Source organism: Pararge aegeria, chromosome 4, assembly GCF_905163445.1.
Source record: "Pararge aegeria chromosome 4, ilParAegt1.1, whole genome shotgun sequence".
NCBI lineage: Eukaryota > Metazoa > Arthropoda > Insecta > Lepidoptera > Nymphalidae > Pararge > Pararge aegeria.
This window is the reverse complement of record NC_053183.1, coordinates 10,970,368-10,989,585: the sequence shown is the minus strand read 5'-3', so window position 1 is coordinate 10,989,585 and position 19,218 is coordinate 10,970,368. Positions and strand designations below refer to the sequence as shown.

Here is a 19,218-nt window from a genome sequence, read left to right as displayed (position 1 = left end):
GGGCTATATAGCGATGTGTGTCTTGTCATAGTATATTTATTTAATTAATTATTTATTTATAAAATTATAATTTGTTCATCTTAACTTGACGCGTGAGTTGATTGGCACTACCACGACCGGTGCAATCGTTGTTTGAGTGTTTGGGCAACAACGAATTAAGAACATTATTTTTTTTTTTTGTTTTTAGTTACTTTATGTAATGCTGCGTTTCGTTTTATATGGTACTGATATAATATCTGCAGCATAAATAATAGAAGTTATAGCATCTGAATAGGCTTCAACGTATATATTTGTAGAATTTAGCAGATAAGAAATTTTTATTCGAAATAGCATTTGGTCATGTTGTTATGGCAACAACCCGGGCATTATCGTGTGCCAATATAAAAATAAGCTTTTTTTTTTGTTTTGAGACAAACAATAACACCAGAACAGACAATAATACCAGGTATGCTAGAACGTCTAGCTTCTAATCATAAAGTGGTACGATAATCCAAAGATTGTAGAGTGCCACGTCAAAATGACAGTAACTTCAAAGTTAAATGTCAATTTGAAAATTTGGTAAACATTGGATGTGATGATGGTAGAATAATTATTTTTTGAGTACATATTGAGTGATTAAAGCAGCTGAACATTGTATATTTCATAATAGTTGTTGTTTAAATTGCATAGCATCTACAAATTGTTATGGTAAAAAAACCTTGTAAGAAGAATGGAGTCTTTGTATTATCAAACGAGCCAACTAATACAGGAAACGTCCAATTTGTTCCCTAAGTTAGAGAACGATCCAAATTGGGAAAGTATTGAAAACGCAATCCAGTTGAAAATTAATGCAATTAGTGCGTAAGTAACTTGTCTTTACTTAACTAAACTTTGAGTACTTAACACAGGTTGATTTTCCCAAGATCTGATCGTTTGGAAATCAGAACATACTTTTGTATCTAATTTCCACTTAGTATTCTGAAAATACCTACAATACTTTTAATTTTATAACTAAAACTAGCTTAACCCCACTTCACTTCTCTGAACCTCAGCCTGATTTTTGAAATGACATAAACAAATTTAATGTTGTGTATAAAGTTTAAGTAGATCCTTAAAATTATATCCAAGTTTTGCAAAAAGTAAAATAAAAGTTAAATTTCTATGTTTATTGTCTAATAATTTATACTTATAATAAAGAAAAGATTAATTTGTGCTTTTTTTGTATTTGAAATATCTTTCTTCATTTGACTTCCTAATTCTCAAGGAAGGTTTAAAGTTTTTGCTTCATAACATCATGGTATTATTTAGGAGCAAATTAAGTAAAAGTCCAGTTGGGGTGATGTGATGTGGTGGGATGGATGGGGTTCAGGATATATTTCATAAATGTATATAGGTATCTTATTAACTTAGCCCCCCAGTTACCTGCTAGTAATATGTGTTTTAGTGTATAATCATATATTTTTCCACTCATAAAATAAACTAGCTGGACTAGTGGTTAGATATTGTCTTGCATGACCTGAGAGGACCGCGTTAACTGTACTTGAACAATTTACAGCTTGAGCAGGCAGTTTATAACATAAGTGAAAAGGAATTACATTTTTCTGTATCAGTCTTGAAGCTGTCTTTTGTAACCCCTGTAGTTTGAAGAGAATATTACACAATCACCTGTAAGTTAAAGCTCACTATTGTGCTTATTACCAGTGTGGTGGATCTAAGCTCTAAATGCCTCCCCTATGTAATAGTCTGAGGATGATGATGTATAAAATATTTAATAACTTTTACGAATTTTTTACATTTCAGGAATTGTGAAAGGTTGGATGTTTTGGTTTTCAAGACTCCAATTAATGAAAGGCCAATGGCAAAAATGAGAGTTGATCAATTAAAATATGATAATAAGCATATACAGGTAAATTATATTTTCAACAAACAGTTTTTATGTAAATAGAACAGAGACTATGAACTGCACTTGTCGAGCCATGTTAGTTGAACTTGAATAGTTGAATTTAGCCTAGGCTTTTCCTGTATGCTTAGTAGAGTAGGCATGAGAGACCATGACTTTGTCTGGTAGGTTTTTCTAATAGTTAATATTTGGTTAATGACTGAAGACCATGATACTTGATTCCCAGGTCAAGCCAAATTTTGTCATCATAGGGAATATGATTCGCAAAAACCAGACAAGAAATATACTTTGGAGGAAACCTGTCTAAATACTCTCCCTACACCCATATTGATATTCATGCTTAATGATTCATAAATCAATATAAGCGATGGTTATAAGTAAGGATTTCTTTATTTTTTTTACTACTAACATAGCGGGATAACTTGTTAAACCTAAGCAGTTGAATTGTGCCCACACCTCTTTAACTAGCCATGGCCGAACCTTCCAACCAGACTAGACCAGATAAAAACTAGATATCGCGAAATCCAGCATATCTCAGCTTGGGATCAAACCTCTGAACTTTTTTAAAAATCTGAAAATTCCTTATGCATAGTATTTCAGAGGGGGGAAACACAGGTGTTTTGTGGGGCTGGTAGCTACAAAAACTCATTTCACGTTTTTAAAGGGATGAACTTATGTAAAATTACAGTATTGAACCTTCAACATCCTACTTATGAGACAGCAGTGCAAAAACTGCTAGCGTAGTAGTCATCTGTATAATAAGCAAAATTCAATAGGTGTTGACACAACATAACCATCTGAGACAAACAAAGCCCATCCACTTTTTCGTGTAGGGTTTGTTACAAATAACATAATATTTATTACAGTTTTGTCTTATTATTAGAATAGTTGTAATAAAAATAAGCCATAAGACTTGCAATAATGTTTGTTTATTTATTTGCAGGCATCGCTTAACAATACTGCAAGTAAGAGGCGCAGACGTGAAGAAGAGAAAACTGAAAGGGAACAGTTACTAAGCAGAAGATTTGGTCATGACCACACAGAGATAACTGTTGACTATTTGGGACAAGAACAAAATTCTTTGCAGAATTCTCATAGAAATGTTGATGAAATGCTGAATACAGGTAAGGTGTATGTATATATATATATACATAGTTTATTTCACTACAAGTTAGTCCTTAAGATGGTAGCGGGCTAACCTGACACCTGTGCGGGATTGCAATTGTATTTAAAAATTGAAAATTCATTTACTTCAAGTAGGCCTAATATAAGCACTTTTAAAACGTCAAGTCTGTCTGTTTGTAGTGACTCTACCACCGGTTCGGAAGGCAAATTCTACCGAGAAGAAGCCGGCAAGAAACTCAGCAGTTGCTCTTTTCCAAAATCAACAATTTACATTTTAACATTCATTATTCTATCTTTTGAGAGATGAAAGCGGAGTCTGATGCTTCCAAGCAACCTTGTCATTGAGAAATTCATCAATTGTATAGTAATATCGCTGTATTAAACATATACCCCTAATCAACTACTACGCGATATCGCACTGGAACGTGGTAAGTGGTAACAGCCAAGGCCTTCCATCAAACCAGACCAGATAAAATTCTAATATACTATTGTATTATAGATACCTACATTAAAATTTGTAGCAAAACAAACAACAATGAAATTGCTGAGACAAAAACACACGGCATTGTTTATAACTGTAATTAGGTAATTATATTATACTAGCGGACCCCAGCGCCATCTGTCGGGCTGATTTGTGAATCTAAATTCTAAACCATCCAGGGTGCCACCCAAACGCCCAAAATATTCATTAAAATCGGTCCAGCCGTTTAGGAGGAGTTCAGTGACATACACACGCACACAAGAAATATATATATATATATATAAAGACTAGTAACGATTAAGAGGAGGAGGAGATTAGGAGGGGTGACAATTGTATTCTGATCTGTCCCCACACGGCACCACTAATATTTATTAACAGTAAACTAAATTTTTTGTTTCTTTGTATTTTTCGATATATGTATCTAGTGTCCACCAGAAATCAGTTACATTTGCTAAAGTTTTCTTGCTGTAAATAAATTTTCTGTTGAAACCTGGTGTTTTGTCATCACTATAGCAGAGTTACATGCCCAATCGTCCAGTCTGTGTGCGCAAGTTTTTTGGGTCGACTAAATAATTGAGCACACACAACTTTGGAGTTATATATGGTAATTCAATCTAAAACCAAGAAAATACCAGTCTTATATGTACTTTGGTTACCGGTCTTATGCCCGTTTTCACTAAACCTAGACATAGCCTAAATCGAATGCCTAAAGATTTAGGCTATGTCTTAAGAAAAAAAAACGTTTTTTCCAACTCTTAGGTGATAACTATTTGTGAACGGTTAATTATGCCTAGGAAGCTCCTTTGCCCGTCGTTAGTGAAAGGGGTATAAGTATGTTTCATTAGATATATTCTGAGATCTTTAGTGCTTAATCACAGTCTAACGGTTATTTGACCAATCTAGTACCAGGAACTCATGTGTGTACACTGGTAACTACATTTTGTGGATTGAGTACTTTCTGTTAAAGTACATACCATGTCTAAGAGTATTTCAGGTGTCAATATTTCATCCGAGCTCTCGGGTTAGTAAAAAACTGCTGGGAAATACCTAGCATCCTCAGCTAGCATTCGGAACTAGCATTCTTCATGCAGGAACAATTTCTTAGCATGTTCCGATGCACAGATTTGTACATCAAATACTACGCTTATTTCAGTGGTTCTGCAACGTCCCAGTTTAATGTATTGCATTCGATGGATCGTGTTATAATACCTATCGACAACCGAGAATGACTGATGTAAAGATGATTTCTAAACTAATATTGAGCGACCAACCATTAGCAGAAATAACTAAGAAAACTATACTTCAGGTTTTTATTAGACGTACATTTGACTATTTTTTCTATAAAAAAAATCTTTACAGCGGACAGCCATTTACTACGACATAAATTTCTTTTAACATCATTTAGCAGCATTTCTCACTCGGTAACATGTATTAGACTGATATATATTCTGTGGCTCAATTGGTCCAGATAATTAGTTATAAACAGAACAATAACAATAATTATACGTGGTAGCGGAAAACGTCGGATATTAAAAGATTTATTGATTAATTTATGTAGCAACCGACCTACGGGCTGACTTGTAATCGATCGAGATAATTGTACGCGATAATGATATTTATATACAGACGCAGGTGCACGAACCAGCGTTAAAAAAATAAATTCGAATTTTAAAAACTTCTAGCTGTAGTAACGCCCTTTATTTGATACTCATATTAAGTGAGTGTAATTCGCCATTTTTTGTTGGCGGCCATCTTAGACTCGAAATTTGTTATAGTTTATAGTATTATACTAGAACAACTCTTTCATTTCTTACCCATATTGAGGGAGCTGTGAGAAATATGTAAACCGCCGTGTTGTGGTGGTGGCCAACTTTAACCATTTTTTATGAAATCAAGTGTTCTTTGCTATGTTGCCCGACTAAATCAACTTTCAGAGAAATAGAAACAAAACCGAAATCGTCAGGTATTTTAAAGGTATCTTTCAGCCGCTACGATGTCGCAGACAAAAGCACTCACACAGTTTCTGTTCTTTATGATTGGTCGTTAAATACTAATTAGATACGCGTGTTTTATTATAATTACCGTACTTGTGCATTAGTTATGATGACCAGACTGTTTAGTTTGTTACCTCACTGCAAGTTATATGTATGAAGTCGGCCCATTTTTAATTCGACTAAGGAAGGGTAGTACATATTCTTTATTTTAAGCAACAAAGAGGAAAAACAACAATAAATATTCTACCTTCTCAATTATGATAAATGAACTTTTACTTTTATCAAATTATTGACAATTCATAACTCGTTATGTTTTAAATACGAAATTATTCCCTTTGTTATATAATTTTTAATATAGGCTGTATGCAGCGAACGATGCTGGCTGTATATCGGTTAACCTTGGCGCGCGAGAAATAACCAGCCGCGCCATTTTCCGTAATTAATATTTTGCTAATATTTTCGCTTTTAAATTGGAAATGTCAGTTATTTGTCATTTATGTCAGTAAATTGAAAAGTAGAGCAATAGTTTAATCCAATTCGCCGGGAATAATAATCGAGGCCATAATTGAGAGTCAATAAGACTCGAAATTCAACTTTTTTTTCAAAACTAGAGAGAGGCCTACGTAACTGTCATGCAGTGGAAAACAGCAAAATGGTCAGTTATTTTCAGAGAATGTGTTTAAAGTTTAGCATATTTATTTCCTCGCAAGTGTGATGAAAGTCGTTGTCTGAAACGCGTATGGTACACAGCTTATAAAACTCTCGGCTTCCTTATCGCGCTCGCAACGGCTCGTACGTACCGTCTCGACTGTAAAATCGAATGTTGTGGCATAATATGTTATTTTATACATTTAAACATATCAACACAGATTCGTACAACTTTATATTCAACAGCTTAGCAGGCACCTACGTAATGATAACAAATTAATTATCTTTGTGAGTGAGGCAATCCTTGCATAAATATTTAGTGCTTTTATGGATTAATGGTGCCTAACTCACTATAGATCGAGTTAATTACATATCCGTGATTTCCTTTACGACTGCCCTACCTCGACCTGACCCACTTCTAATTAACGCAGTTTGAAAGAAAACCAGCGAGCTCGTTGCAATGCGGTTTGGCTTCATTCAGCTTGTAGACGTTTGCCTTAACATTATGTGTTCGTGATTTGACCTTGTGAGGCAATATAACAAATTATATTTGATTCGGGGCTTATGTAGGTATATGATTAAAAACGAATATGATGATACATTGAAGCGAAGGCCACTCCGCAACGCCGCGTCTAACTTGCGTCTTTATCGGCGTTCAATTTTGCGTGCAGCGTGCGACCAATCTTAAGACTTGTTCAAAATCGCGATTCTTATTGGTCTTGCGTTAAGTTTTTTGTGCTAAATAGCTTAGCGGTACATATTGTTAGTAGGCTGTTAACTAGCCACGGCCGTAGCCTCTCACCAGACCAGAAATAATAAATTCCCAAAACTCCCCCGTCGGGAATCGAACCCGGGAACTTTAAACCACAGCGCTCACCACTGCGTCAGAGAGTTTGTCAATCCTAACCTACCTACAAAGCTTTGCATGGTGACCTTATAATCACTTCTGACATATATTTGATGACTGCGTTATGTGTTCGTGACCATTTTATGCCTTGCCTTTTTACTTGCACGTATAATATACAGGAAAAGAAACAGTAAGGAGTATACAATACACAATGTAGGCATGCAAAGGCGGCCTTATTGCCGCAAGCAATCTCTTACAGGCAACCTTTGTAGATAGGACTTACAACAAGAGAACGGGATAGTGCCAAGAGTGTTGATAGATATACATAAATACCAAAATGTAAAGATACAAATACATATATAATTTAAACAAATAAATATACGTAATATATAAAAGGGTATCAGAATATAGATTTTGTTTCCGTTCAGAGTATTATTGTATACGTTTTTTGCGACATAAACGACCGATTAATTTCAACTCGATACCCATCGTAAGATAAGGATAAAGGGTTCCATTTTTTCTTTATTGAGGTGAGGAACCCTAAAAACCCAACCCTTAAGAAGATTCTTGTTATTCGAAAACGCTTCTTGTGAACGGTCGCACTCTGGACGCGAACATAAACGCCGCAAAGGATGCAGGCTGCAGCTTTAACGCTGCGGTTTGGCCTTGCCCTAAGAGTTTTAAGATAGTTTTGTTGTTTGATGTCGGACATAATACCAACAACAAACAACAAGTTTGCTTATTGACCTTGTATGTACTTCAAACATAGAATTTGATACCTATATATATAATTTAGATTTAGTTCTCTCTGGACGTTGAAGGCATCATTTACCTTTTCCGTTCGATTTTTTAATACTCAATTAATTTTTTTAAATTGAATTTTATTTTTGAAATGTTTACAAATATTGATGGACCCGACATACTTCCTCCTGCTTCGCAAAGCAGCGCCACATTATAATATTTGCAATTTATATTTGAATCAAACTAGCAGTAGGTACAGTTGATACTGTTATAAATTGACTGCCTCGTTGGTCTCGTGGTTAGTACGGGGTCGCGAGGACCGAGAAGTCCTGGGTTCGAATCCCGGATGGCCCCCAAAATTTTGTATGTATTGTGTTTATAATTTTCTAGACTAGAGTTAGGAAATTGGTGGTGACTATCCCCGTGCCTCGGAGAGTACGTTAATCCGTCGGTCCCGCTTAGTAACACTTACACAACTGTTTGTTAAAGCCATGTGTGTCTTTGCTCTAAAACTGTCTCTCCTATGAGAGTGGAAGCCCAGTGTGCCCAGGATTGGGCTGTAAAAAGACTGAATGATGAAATAATAAAAAATCCACTGTGAAAAAATAGGACACATATTCTTAAACCAAAATAGCGGTTTCGGAGGAGTGCAAAAACAAACACTGACTCGAGATCTATACTATAATATTTATGTTATTTATAGATTTATTTATACTATTCAATTATAGTATAAATAGTATATTATATGTCTTCATATATACATGTATATATGAAGATTGTTTATTGAAAATGTATAAACCACAAATACCAATACATATGGATGAGGTTGTTATTAACTATTATTCTTAACTTCATGTATAAATACCAACTGATCATAAGTTTCTACTATACTTAAGTGCCAAGAGATATTATAATAAAAAAAAATATTCTAGGTTGTGTTGCTTACTTACAGTCGGGCACTACTAATGGAAAACATATAATTACTAAACTGATTATAGGTAAGTACCAAATTTTCATACCGCTCATTTCGGTCGTGCGCAAGAAGTGTCCGCGATATATTTGTATATATTATGTAATATATTATATATTAATGTATTCCACTACAACTAAGCCCTTGACTACAATCTCACTTGCTGGTAATTTATAATGCTATCTAAGATGGGAGCGGGCCTTCAGTATTAGTACTGGTACAGCAGTTATATTAAGCCCATACTCACCTACCCTTTATCTGTTTCTACGCGTCCCGTAAAGCTTGGCGGTACGTCTTTGTTGGTAGGGTGGTTATTACCCAAGCAATAGCAGAGATAATGAGTAGACATAATTTTCTCGTGGTGCGTATGCTAGCTCTACAGTCCAGAAAGAAATCAGGAATTTAATCTAAATTGCCACTGTCGGTGATCGATCTCGGGACTTACCACGTATAAGACAATGCCAGGGAAGTCGACAAAAGTTTTAAAATAAACATAAATAAAATCAAAAATCCTACGGAAAAGGTCAATGAAGCCGAAAGAGTCTAAAAATAACGTAAATTATTTAGATTTACAACATTTAAACAATTGTGGTTTTTTTCGTCTATTATAACTCAAGTCTCGAGTGATCATATTTTCATGGAAACAGCGATGTAGGTAATTAATTAACTTCGGTATGATTTTGTACTTTTTGGTGTATTAGTTACCTTAATTTTACAGAGAAGAAACGTTTTTCAAAGAATTGTCATTGGGTTTTTTCTTTATTTTTTTCATTTTGATGCCATGGCCTTATTTAAGTATTAAGGTATAGATAGTTAAAAGAGTTCTCAATTTTTTGTCTTGTTCGTGTCGTAACGACAAAACGTTTAACGTGTAAACGTTTTTTGGTAGTTTTTAAGGAAATTTGAGATCAAGAGATTTTTAAGAGATTGTTGGTTTTCACGCGTTAACATTTCTACTTACGAGTAAGACAGTTTAATCCGATGTTCAAGTATTCCTACTCGACAACGAGTCCTCGATTGCGAGCGAGAGAATTTTGTACTAAGGCCTACTGAATATGAGTGAGTACGCCCTTATCTAAACGTTGTTATTTATTGCATTTATATCTTATTTTCTGGTTTGTCTCGTTAATTTATACTTAGGTATGTTCAAAGATTATTATATAGAGTGTTGTACCGAGTACCTGCCTTCGTGTTACTCGTGTTGAATATAAAAAAATTGCATACAACATTACTTTATCACAATACGATCTTGTTTAAGCCACATGAATAAAACCGGCAATTGCCATTCGAGTCTCACGCATCAAGAGTTGAAAAAAAAAACATGAAAATCATTATTGAATGTTATTTATTTATCATGAAAGCACCGAACCGCAAAATTTAAGTTCTTCATATCAAATAATTTATATTTATAAAAAAACTTGTTCTAGTGCGAATGTAGTATTGCTATTTTTTTCATGGTTTTAATTACATTTTCATGAAAACGATGATGCAAAAAGTTTTTTTTGGAATGTACTAATAAAGTCCTTTCATATTTATCTGAAGTCTATTGTTTCTGTCACGTCTTTTCGTTACTTTGTTAGTTTAAAGTTTATATCTATACTTATAATAAAACTGTAACTGGATGATTTCTGTACATTTAATATATTTTGTAAATTTTGATCGGGGGATGCTTTATAATCGATACTGAGTCCGAAACAGATTTTTATTTAATTTTTGTCTGTCTGTCTGTCTGTCCGTCCGGGCATCACTTGAAAACTACTTAACAGATTTAAATAAAATTTGGTATAGTGATAGCTGGTATTCCGGGTCAACATATAGGATACTTTTTATCCCGATAAATAATAAGTTTCCTCCGGGAAACAGGATGAAATTTTTTATCAATTTTACTTCATAGCTCCATTAAATTTGAACCGATTTTAATAATTCTTTTTTTATTTGAAAGTGTATAATATCAAGCATGTACTGGCTAGTTTTAATGAAGATCTGATAAATATTGTCGGAGATAAAGGAGTCGCAAGGCATATGGTACAACGATCGAATGCATGCGTACCATCTTACTAATATTATAAATGCGAAAGTTTGTGAGGATGGATGTATGGATGGATGGATGTATGTATCGATGGATAGTTTTAGTGTTTATTTTACTATGGTTTTCTGTAAATTGGCTGAAATATAACAATGTTTTCTAAAGATGTCATACCGACTTTCAGTTTTACCGGCGTACGTCGCGAAAATGATTGATGATACATTAAAATAAAGTACTACTTGTACTAAGATTATATACAAAAAAATCCGCGAGGCTATAAGTCTTACTATTCTGATGTTGATATTTCTATTATGATATCCTTATCCAAATAAATAGTTTTATAAATATTAATTTTGATTATCCCCTCAAATTATACAAATAGAACCAATCGCTTAGAAGTTGCGACAGGTATCGAAATGCAGAAATCAAGAAAAATGCAGCGGGCCGGTAGGTAGCGCTGCAATTCGTTTCTAATTTTTTAAAGATATTATACCCTCTAATAACTGATTCGGTGCAGACGAAGTTGCGCGGGTCAGCTAGTTCATGATAAAAACACTCTTACTTAAATATAAATCTCTTTTTTTATGTCTTTAAAACATACTTTAAACTTATAAGTAATGAAATGATTGTGTATATTATAAGACAAGTTAAATAAAATGGGGTGTAGTAAAGGCACTAAAATTTTTATTTCCCCTTTTGTCCCTTTTAAAGTTAAAATGTTTTTTGTTTTTATTAACAATTAAGTATCAAAGCATTATCTCTAATTTAACCTGTTTGAATTTCAATTCGATAGTGTATAATAGTGTTTGTTTGCTACGCTTTTACACCTTGACTACTCAACCTATCTTCATATAATATTACATACAGGTTTGCTGTAAGAAAAAAGATTTAGGGTAACTTTGATTAAGAAAACATTTTTCCCGAGGAATGCAAAAATAACTTAGAAAAATAAAACCCGACTAAAAAATTTTTTTGGCAAAAAAGAATCGACTTTGTTATACAGATAAAAATCAAGAAATAAATACTTTCTTTATTTTTTCTTACTTAAAGTCGGTACCAAGTAAAATACCTCTCATAGGCTTCTCTTTTTTTAAAAAAGTAACGTAGTAACTAACCACTTAAATTATTTTAAACCATAAAAACGTTGCGTCATTCTGGGTAATGGGTCACCCTTTAAGCACTTTAGTGCAGTACCTTCCATGGCAGTACCTTTCAAGGAATACTGGAACGCTAATTCATCATCGTATCAACCCATTACCGGTCCACTAAAGGGCAAGAGTCTCCGTCCACAATGAGAAAGGTTTAGGCCGGAGCACATCACGCTGGTCCATTGCAGATTGGTGGACTTTGCACGCCTTTGAGAACACTAAGGACAACTCTTAGGCATGCAGGATTCCTCACTGTTTTCCTTCAACGTTGAAGCATGTGATATTTTAATTACCTAAAAACGCACATAACTTAAAAGTTAGAGTTGCGTCCTGGAATTCGAACTCGGCCGAAGTCCTTACCACTGGGCTATACCCGCATAGGTTAAATATAGGTTCTCTATATTTTTTTACTTTTTACATAGAAGATATAAATGTATGCGCGAATGTTGTTTTTGTATCCTATCATAAATTGGTATGAGGTCATGCGGTAAAACATCTTTGTTAATAGGTTTGTACTTGACCAAAATTTAAAATTAGAAGAAATATTAAGTGATATGAACTAAAATAGTTATCCGTTCATTATAAATATCGCCATGCATCTACCTCGGGATTTTTTTTGTTATAAAATCATACTTGAAATGTTAAATTAATTAAAATAGTTTTAATAATAAAGTTTTTGTTTACATTTTATCACTACATATCTGATACACAGTTCGCATGTATATATATTTTTGATTTCCAACTTACCACATTTTGACCAATCACAGCGTACCTCACCAATGACACTTAACACGTAATTTTCAGTCTTTGTAATGTTTGTAACACTGACAGTTGGTATACCAACGTAAAACAATGTTTGTGTAATAATTCCAATCGTTTCGTTGCAAACTAAACGTTGATACGCGCAACACAATCTGTTTGTATAACACCACTCGCTCTGAACACCGAGCGCGAGGTAAATGCTTAATTATTTAATGTGCTCAAGCTAACTAAAGTCACTGCGGTGTGTTCTTCTTATTGTGCGAAGTCAAGGGAAAAATATTATGCTAATATACAATGTTTATTACTTAATGTATATTTAGGCAAGGTATCAATTATATTAGTTTTCCCACACAATGACCTCGAATTCATCAAAATTTATATGCATATCAAAATTTGTCTTTGTTATAACGGTTGACCGCGACTTTGTCAACGTTCAATTTGTAACAACTGCGTAACATTTTAATTCCCTATTCTAGTACCATTGACTAACATATAATATTTCATCCCTTGTTATATATACTTCTTTAGGGCTAGATTTTAGAGAAACTCTATATACCAACACCGCAAAAGGAACGTAGTGGAAGACAGTTAGGAATATTCATATTTAGAAAGGTCTAAATATGAATATTCGTAACTGTGAAAAACAATGAGATTGTCATACAATCGTCTAAACCCCGTTTAAAATGTTACCTCAGTTATGCCTTGTGTAATCCTAAAGGAATTGCGCTGGGAATAACGTAGGCTACTTTGAAATAACTGCATGTTGGAGTCTCAGCAAAATCGGTCCAGCCATTCGGGAGATGGACAAACAAAAATTTAAGTTTTTAATTTTTTTACGTTTAGTGAAAACGTTTATTTTAACATTACAAACGAACAGTTTATTTTATTTATTTGTATACTTAGATGAGCAGAAATTCAGGAAGTGATTTTTTTCCGATTTGTGGATAATTAAACTATAACTTTTAACTATATACCGAACCCAATGTTTGAGAAGCATGAGATATACCTAAAAATTATAATAGGTATTTTAACGATCCGTTGACGCACTTGTTTTTCTGCTCGGGGTATGCATTCACGCATACCTTCAGAGGAAGGGTATGTAGGACTCAATCTCGAGTTACAATCATCATCATTATTATCAACCCATAACCGGTCCACTGTAGGACACGCAACTCCACTTAGAATAATTAGGATTTAGGCCGTAATTAACCAAGCAGGCCAAATGCGGATTGGTAGACTTTACACGCCGCGCCTCTAAAAATTATCAGGCATTCATTACATTAATAACGCACATAACTCTAAAAGATTGAAGTTGCTTGCCGGGGATTGCACTCGTTTCCCAAGAAAGGGAGGCTTAAACACTAAGCCATCACAGCTTCTTCTTTGAGCCTCAATATACCCTGTAAACCCCAGCAAATGTGAAATTAAAAAAAAAACAATTTATATATTATAATTAATTATATTTATAATTTCATTTATTTCAAGTACTTTTGAAACGTCAAGTCTGTCTGTTTGTAGTGACTCTACCACCGGTTCGGAAGGCAGATTCTACCGAGAAGAAGCCGGCAAGAAACTCAGCAGTTGCTCTTTTCCAACACCTACAATTTTCATTTTACATTTTAACATTTATTTTTCTATCTTGTGAGGGATGAAAGCGGATGCTACCAAGCAACCTTGTCGTTAAGAAATTCATCAATTGTATAATAACGGCCTTGCTGTAATAAATGTGTTTTAACATATTCTTTAAACTATTTCAAAATTACCTGTTGTGGTGAAACCATAGGTGAACACCTCGATGCTATTGAAATACCTACTTCTTGGTGTCCGACGTTGAGTTTTAGTGGTCAGATCAGTTTCAGATCAGTTTCAGTTTCAGAGTCAGTTGGTGGGTTGATGATGGGTTGAGTTTTTGTTGAAGGGTCGTTTTTAGTGGAGTGTTGTTGAGAGAATGGTATGTTAAGAAAGGAGAGTCATTCAGCAAGCCTTGGAAAGGACTATGCTCGTAGTTTATTTACGTGACCAGTAGGGCTACGCTAGGCTATAATTGTATTATAGTTTAGCGTACATGTACATGACGGCCGAGTGGCGCAGTTGGCAGCGACCCTGCTTTCTGAGTCCAAGGCCGTGGGTTCGATTTTCACAACAGGAAAATGTTTGTGTGATGAACATGAATGTTTTTCAGTATCTGGGTGTTTATCTATATTAAGTATTTATGCATATTATTCATAAAAATATTCAACAGTCAATCTTAGTAGCCATAACACAAGCTACGCTTACTGTGGGGCTAGATGGCGATGTGTGCATTGTCGTAGTATATTTATTATTATTATTATCTTTTACCAGCCGATTTTCCGAGATAATATTTATCCTGAAAAAGCTGCTGGTAAAGTTGCCAGCGGTATTTAAGAAAATAGCATTTGTAATTTGTTATAGGCATGGTATGACCGCTTATCTTAGTGAAATTTTACACAAAAATAGTTTACATCTTTCAGGATACAATTTATCCGATCGCAATCTTCAGATTGCCATCGGATACATTGTATCCTGGAAAAATAATGGCTACCTGTGGGATTTTGGAAACAGCAAAACAAACGTTTCAACTTTCGCTTTTGTAAATGATATAAATCCGAGTGCCCAAGTCCTTGCAACTTTGCGTCTTAGTATCGCCAAGGAGTTGGTTAACATATTGAATGGTTGGAATCATCCGAATGTAGATTTTTAAATTGTATGAATCGTTCATCATGATTAATTAGGTATAGGTACTTAATTGGTTTATCAAATTGGCGTATCTTCATGCTATAGAATTGTTGAAACATAGTACGCTTCGTACAAGATTTGCTCTCTCGCAATCGAGGAGTTGTTTTTGAATATCAAAATACTCGAACAAAAGAGTAAAGTGGATCTTACCTATATTGTTTTACAGCTCAACTGCAATTCTTCAGCTAGGGCTTTCCGCAGAATTTTGTAAAATAAAAATGAAGCTCAGCAGGATGTGAGACTCCTTAACGAGTGAAATTAGACAAATTTTACTTTGACGGTATAGATTTTAATATGCGAAAAAGACTCCGCGATATCGAGCGAGTTAAACTTTTATTAAGACTACAGTTCTTGTTAAACATAATAACTAATTTAACAATTATTAAAGAATTTCTTACAATGTATTTGGTTAATTTAATAGCACATTTTATGCAATACTTAATACAGTCGTAATGCATATAACCATTATAATTTGAAACTCTTGATTACTGATAAATTGGAAAAAAAATTTAATTTAGTTATAAATTTATAGTTTTAGCACCGAAATGTTTTTTCTGTTGATGTGTAGTCCGTGACTCCATTTGATCTAAAATACGTGACTCCATTAGATCGTAAATGCAAACAAAGCTGATTCTATTATTATAAGTATGAATATTGTTTGGCAATTTAAACTTACCATTGGCTGACTTCTGAATAGTAGTTTTAGGGCTTTTTGGAAGTACCTCCTACCGCAATGTTTATTTCTGCCGCCGAGAAGCATTGTTGCAATGCTATGTTCCGGTCTGAAAGGCGTGCCGGTGCAATACAAGACACCTAACGGCACTTTGCAGGACGCGTGCCGTGATGCTTTTCCGCTCATCATCAGGGAGGCCATTTGTTTGGTCCGTAAATTTTTAATAATAAAAAAAGTCAATCAAACGTTAACTTAATCATTTAAAAAAAAAATTGTACTTTAGAAATCCTTGATGTTCATTGAATTTTATTATGATCACCTGAAACGTAGAGCGAAGTAAATCTTAAGCGGCCATGTTGTGGACTTTGCCTTTTATTATCGTGTTTGAAAGAGTTCTTAAGACGGATCTATAAAAATATAGCAGTGTAGGTATTAAGATTACAAGGTATTTAACTTGCGTCATAAGGAAATAAATGCCATGAGAAACCTTGAACTGTCGGTGCACTTATAATTATACAATAACTTCACCGTCTATATAATACTATTTTTAACACGCTTAGCGTGTAAAACATACACGGGAAAATGGCTTTTATAACTTTTTTTTTTATTAGGTTTTCAGGTTTACCGTCCAGGTATTCTCCGTACCTGCCTGAAATGAGGAAACTAGGCTTATATCGTCCGGATGCCTCGGACGGCCCTTTAAAGTCCCGGTTTTTGTCACTAACATATTGTGTACACTATTCCCAGCAGTGGGACATTAGTAACATTAAAAAGCTGAATGTTATTACCTTGAAGATTATGATATTTTATGAAATATGAACTTTATGATCCGAATAATGTTACGCAAAAAAAGTATTACTGTCAGTTTGGTATGAAAGGAACGGCGAACGACTTTAAGGCGAACATTTACGTGGACATATTTAGTTATGTCTGGTGAAAAGGTTTGGCCCTGGCTAGTTACCACCCTGCCGACAAAGTCGTTCCTCAAGCGATTTAGCGTACCGTAACGATACGTAAAATTTATCTAAGATCAGTATAGGTGTGAAGGAGCAGAGCTACTAAACTCTGTTTTATAAATTATTTTTCGGGATTAAAAGTATAGACATACTTTTAATCCCGAAGAATAATATAAGAAGGTGTACAGTGCACTTGTTGAACTGGAAAAGTTAACAAACAAACAGACACGCGATCTTAGATTAGATCTATTATATTAGTATGAATTAAGCTTACTTTAATTTTATTTGAATTCACATTCGCGCAACAAACTTTAACAGATTGATAAAATCATAAAAACATTATCAAAACGTCACATTTATCAATCAGACAATGCTTTTCGGAACATTATGAAACAGGCCCTTATACTGATATAAAAAGTTAATATACCATTCCTTGTTACAGGTTCAAATATTTTGCAGACGCTAAGATACAACAGAGAAACGCTAAAAGGAGCTCATAAAAGACTAATAGACTTGGCTAACACGTTAGGTCTATCCAACGCAACCATTTCACTAATCGAAAGACGAGTTTCTCAAGACAAATACGTTTTATTCGGCGGAATGTTCGTCACATTGGCTGTGATTATTCTTGTGATCATATATCTTGTGTGATAGTTAAACAATCTTTGAAAGCTTATAACTTGCAAATCTATAAATCATATATATTTTTTGCGATAAAAGGAGTGATATAGTTTTAAGTAATTTATGCATTTTGAAAAGAGAAATTGAATAAATCGTTATTATAGTTTTTTAATCGCTTTATTTTGTACAGTGCAGGATTGACGTCACATTTGCGGACTTACTTAAGTTCAATCACTTGAGTTAGAAACATGTTTTGCTAGAGCTTACAACGGATAAGGTTTTACTTTCAAGTGTTTGCAACGCGGCTTATATAGTTTTAAAGTTTATTCGTTACTTGCATAACACTTGCAAGAAAGCGACAGTTCCCCTTTTTCCTTACCAGTTGTAACCATTTAAGTGTGGCATCCGTCATGAAGGGGCCTGTGAAAGTTGGTAAGACCTTTTTAGCAAGTAGGTAATTATTTTGACGGCCGAGTGGCGCAGTGGGCAGCGACCCTGCTTTCTGAGTCCAAGGTCGTGGGTTCGATTCCCACAACTGGAAAGTATTAGTTTTTTTTTTTTTTTTTTTTTTTTTTTTTTTTTTTTTTTTTTTTTTTTTTTTTTTTTTTTAATAAATAAATAAATATACTACAACAATACACACGTCGCCATCTAGCCCCAAAGTAAGCATAGCTTGTGTTATGGGTACTAAGATGACTGATGAATAATTATAATATGAATAATATACATAAATACTTATAATATATAGATAAAAACCCAGACACTGAAAAACATTCATGTTCATCACACAAACATTATCCAATTGTGGGAATCGAACCCACAGCCTTGACTCAGAAAGCAGGGTCGCTGCCCACTGCGCCAATCGGCCGTCAAACCAAATTAGTGTGATGAACATGAATGTTTTTCAGTGTCTGGGTGTTTATCTGTATATTATAAGTATTTATGTGTATTATATTCATAAAAAAATATTCATCAGCTATCTCAGTACCCATAACACAAGCTACGCTTACTTTGGGGCTAGATGGCGATGTGTGTATTGTCGTAGTATATTTATTTATTTATTTATTGAAGATACGCTTACAGAGACCTTCATTAATTACTGCATCAAAACAAACGCCTCTTGTTAGGCAGTTATGTCGGCTTTTAGTCTGATGGGAGACTTTGGCCGTGGCTAGTTACCACCCTACCGACAAAGAAGTGCCGCTAAGCGATTAATTGTTCCGGTGCGCTGTGCATAGAAACCGATTAGGGGTATGACTACCATACTCCCTAACAGGTTAGCCCGCTACCATCTTAGACATCATCTCTTACCACCCGCTGAGATTGTAGTCAAGGGCTAATTTGTAGGGGAATATATATAAAAAAAGTTATATTAAACCCCCTCAAGTCTCAACTGAAGAGTGTTGCTGAGGAGCCAAGGTGTGCTGCGTGTTGTTATGCTACTCCATTGCATTGGAGCATTACGTTTATCGGTGTTTCTTCCGTCCCAACTGACAGCCCTCTCTGCAGAGAATGCATGGATGCATTCTCTGCAGAGAGGGCTATCAGTTATACCTAAAATGGCACTCCATTAAATTAGTGTTTGTTTAG

The 19,218-nt window shown here is 34.5% G+C and overlaps 2 protein-coding genes across 2 annotated transcripts in view; one reads left to right on the top strand and one right to left on the bottom strand.

The window, feature by feature from the left end:
- The window catches only part of LOC120637611 (multiple C2 and transmembrane domain-containing protein-like), a 59,581-nt gene extending 46,809 nt beyond the window's left edge, over positions 1-12,772 (bottom strand). The window contains exon 1 of the mRNA XM_039909493.1: positions 12,607-12,772. Within this exon, the coding sequence (XP_039765427.1) occupies positions 12,607-12,611 (5 nt within the window). The 5' untranslated portion in view covers positions 12,612-12,772. The remainder of the gene's footprint in view (positions 1-12,606) is intronic.
- Positions 523-17,794, top strand: LOC120637613 (probable Golgi SNAP receptor complex member 2). The gene is made up of 4 exons (XM_039909496.1): positions 523-840; positions 1,780-1,885; positions 2,823-3,003; positions 17,450-17,794. Exons 1-4 carry the CDS (start codon positions 710-712, stop codon positions 17,656-17,658), a joined length of 627 nt encoding a protein of 208 aa, XP_039765430.1. The 5' UTR covers positions 523-709; the 3' UTR covers positions 17,659-17,794.
- Positions 17,795-19,218: the final 1,424 nt, after the last annotated feature.

Bases quoted from the DNA above. Each gene is read 5' to 3' on its own strand.
- LOC120637613 (XM_039909496.1), top strand. From the start codon at position 710: ATGGAGTCTTTGTATTATCAAACGAGCCAACTAATACAGGAAACGTCC. The intron at 1,886-2,822 runs GTAAATTATATT...ATTTATTTGCAG, and splicing joins ATGATAATAAGCATATACAG to GCATCGCTTAACAATACTGC. The intron at 3,004-17,449 runs GTAAGGTGTATG...TCCTTGTTACAG, and splicing joins TGATGAAATGCTGAATACAG to GTTCAAATATTTTGCAGACG.